Raw genomic sequence first — 1,018 nt, 5'->3', positions numbered from 1 at the left:
TGTCGATGGGCCAAATTTCGAAAAAAAAAACTTTTTTTCGAAATTTCGAAATTTGACCTATCGACATTGTACTCATTTTCAGCTGAAATCGACCCAAAAGGCCGAATCAGTCATCAAAACTGTAATTTTGGAGAAAATCGAAAAATTGTGCTGATCAGAGTTTCAATTTGAGTGAGAAAAACCGCAGTTTTTTGCCAAAACCGCCGCCTTTTCCAGACGATTACAACAACCCGATCGAGGTGCCGCTGCTGGCGCAGAGCCTGAGCGGGCAGCAGAGCGACGCCGACGCCGACAAGCCGGACCACATGGTGGAGGTGCAGCTGATCGTCACTCAGCGCTCCCTCGACGCTGAGCAGTTCGTGCAGAAGCAGGCGCAGATCCTGTGCCTCAAATCGGGCCTCCAGTTCATGCACTGCGAGGACTACGACCTGAAAGTCGTCCATGTGAGTCGCGCACAGCGCACGCGCGCCGCAACTCAATCGGTACCTGTGCAGGTCTGTCCAATGAACGGCGAGATTATCGGCCAGGGCGTGATCAAGGTGGGCGCCCTGAGGACGGCCGATCCGCACGCCTTCGTCGAGAACTTCTGGGGCCATTTTCTGTTCGTGTGGAGCATCGCGACCGACGCTTTCGACGTGCTGGACGACGACGCCAATCGCCTCTTTTGCGCCAAAGAGCAGGTCAGTCCGCGCAAGATCCAGTGTGCGCACTGTCACTGCGCCGGCGTGTGGGTGCTCGCCATGTCCCGGCTGTCCTTGGACCGCCTGTGGGACCCCACCGGACACTACAAGATCGTCCTGCAGTCCGGACACTCGGATCCCGGCTCCGACTCGGACTTCGAGTGAACCCCTGGACCGGTGGGCGGACGCTTTTTTGCCTGGCCGAAGCCAATGAAGACGACTTTCCGTGTTATTCTCTAAGTTTCAACTGTGATTTATATTGTTGTGAGGACAAAGACCGATATTAATAATAAAGCTGATTATTGTTTGGCTGGTTGCGTTAGGGGCAGGGGGGCGGG

General features: G+C 54.9%; 1 protein-coding gene across 1 annotated transcript; it reads left to right on the top strand.

Moving 5' to 3' along the window:
* Positions 1-216: 216 nt before the first annotated feature.
* On the top strand, positions 217-989 carry LOC125503078 (the record flags this gene model as incomplete). Its single annotated transcript, XM_048662854.1, is given in 2 exon segments — positions 217-443; positions 495-989. Coding segments are annotated over 2 exon segments (489 nt in total). The 3' UTR covers positions 846-989.
* Positions 990-1,018: the final 29 nt, after the last annotated feature.

This window comes from Dendroctonus ponderosae, unplaced genomic scaffold, assembly GCF_020466585.1.
Source record: "Dendroctonus ponderosae isolate FM_Combo_2020 unplaced genomic scaffold, Dpon_F_20191213v2 Dpon_F_20191213_12, whole genome shotgun sequence".
Lineage (NCBI taxonomy): Eukaryota > Metazoa > Arthropoda > Insecta > Coleoptera > Curculionidae > Dendroctonus > Dendroctonus ponderosae.
The sequence above is the reverse complement of the archived record's forward strand: the minus strand, read 5'-3'. Positions and strand labels throughout refer to the sequence as shown.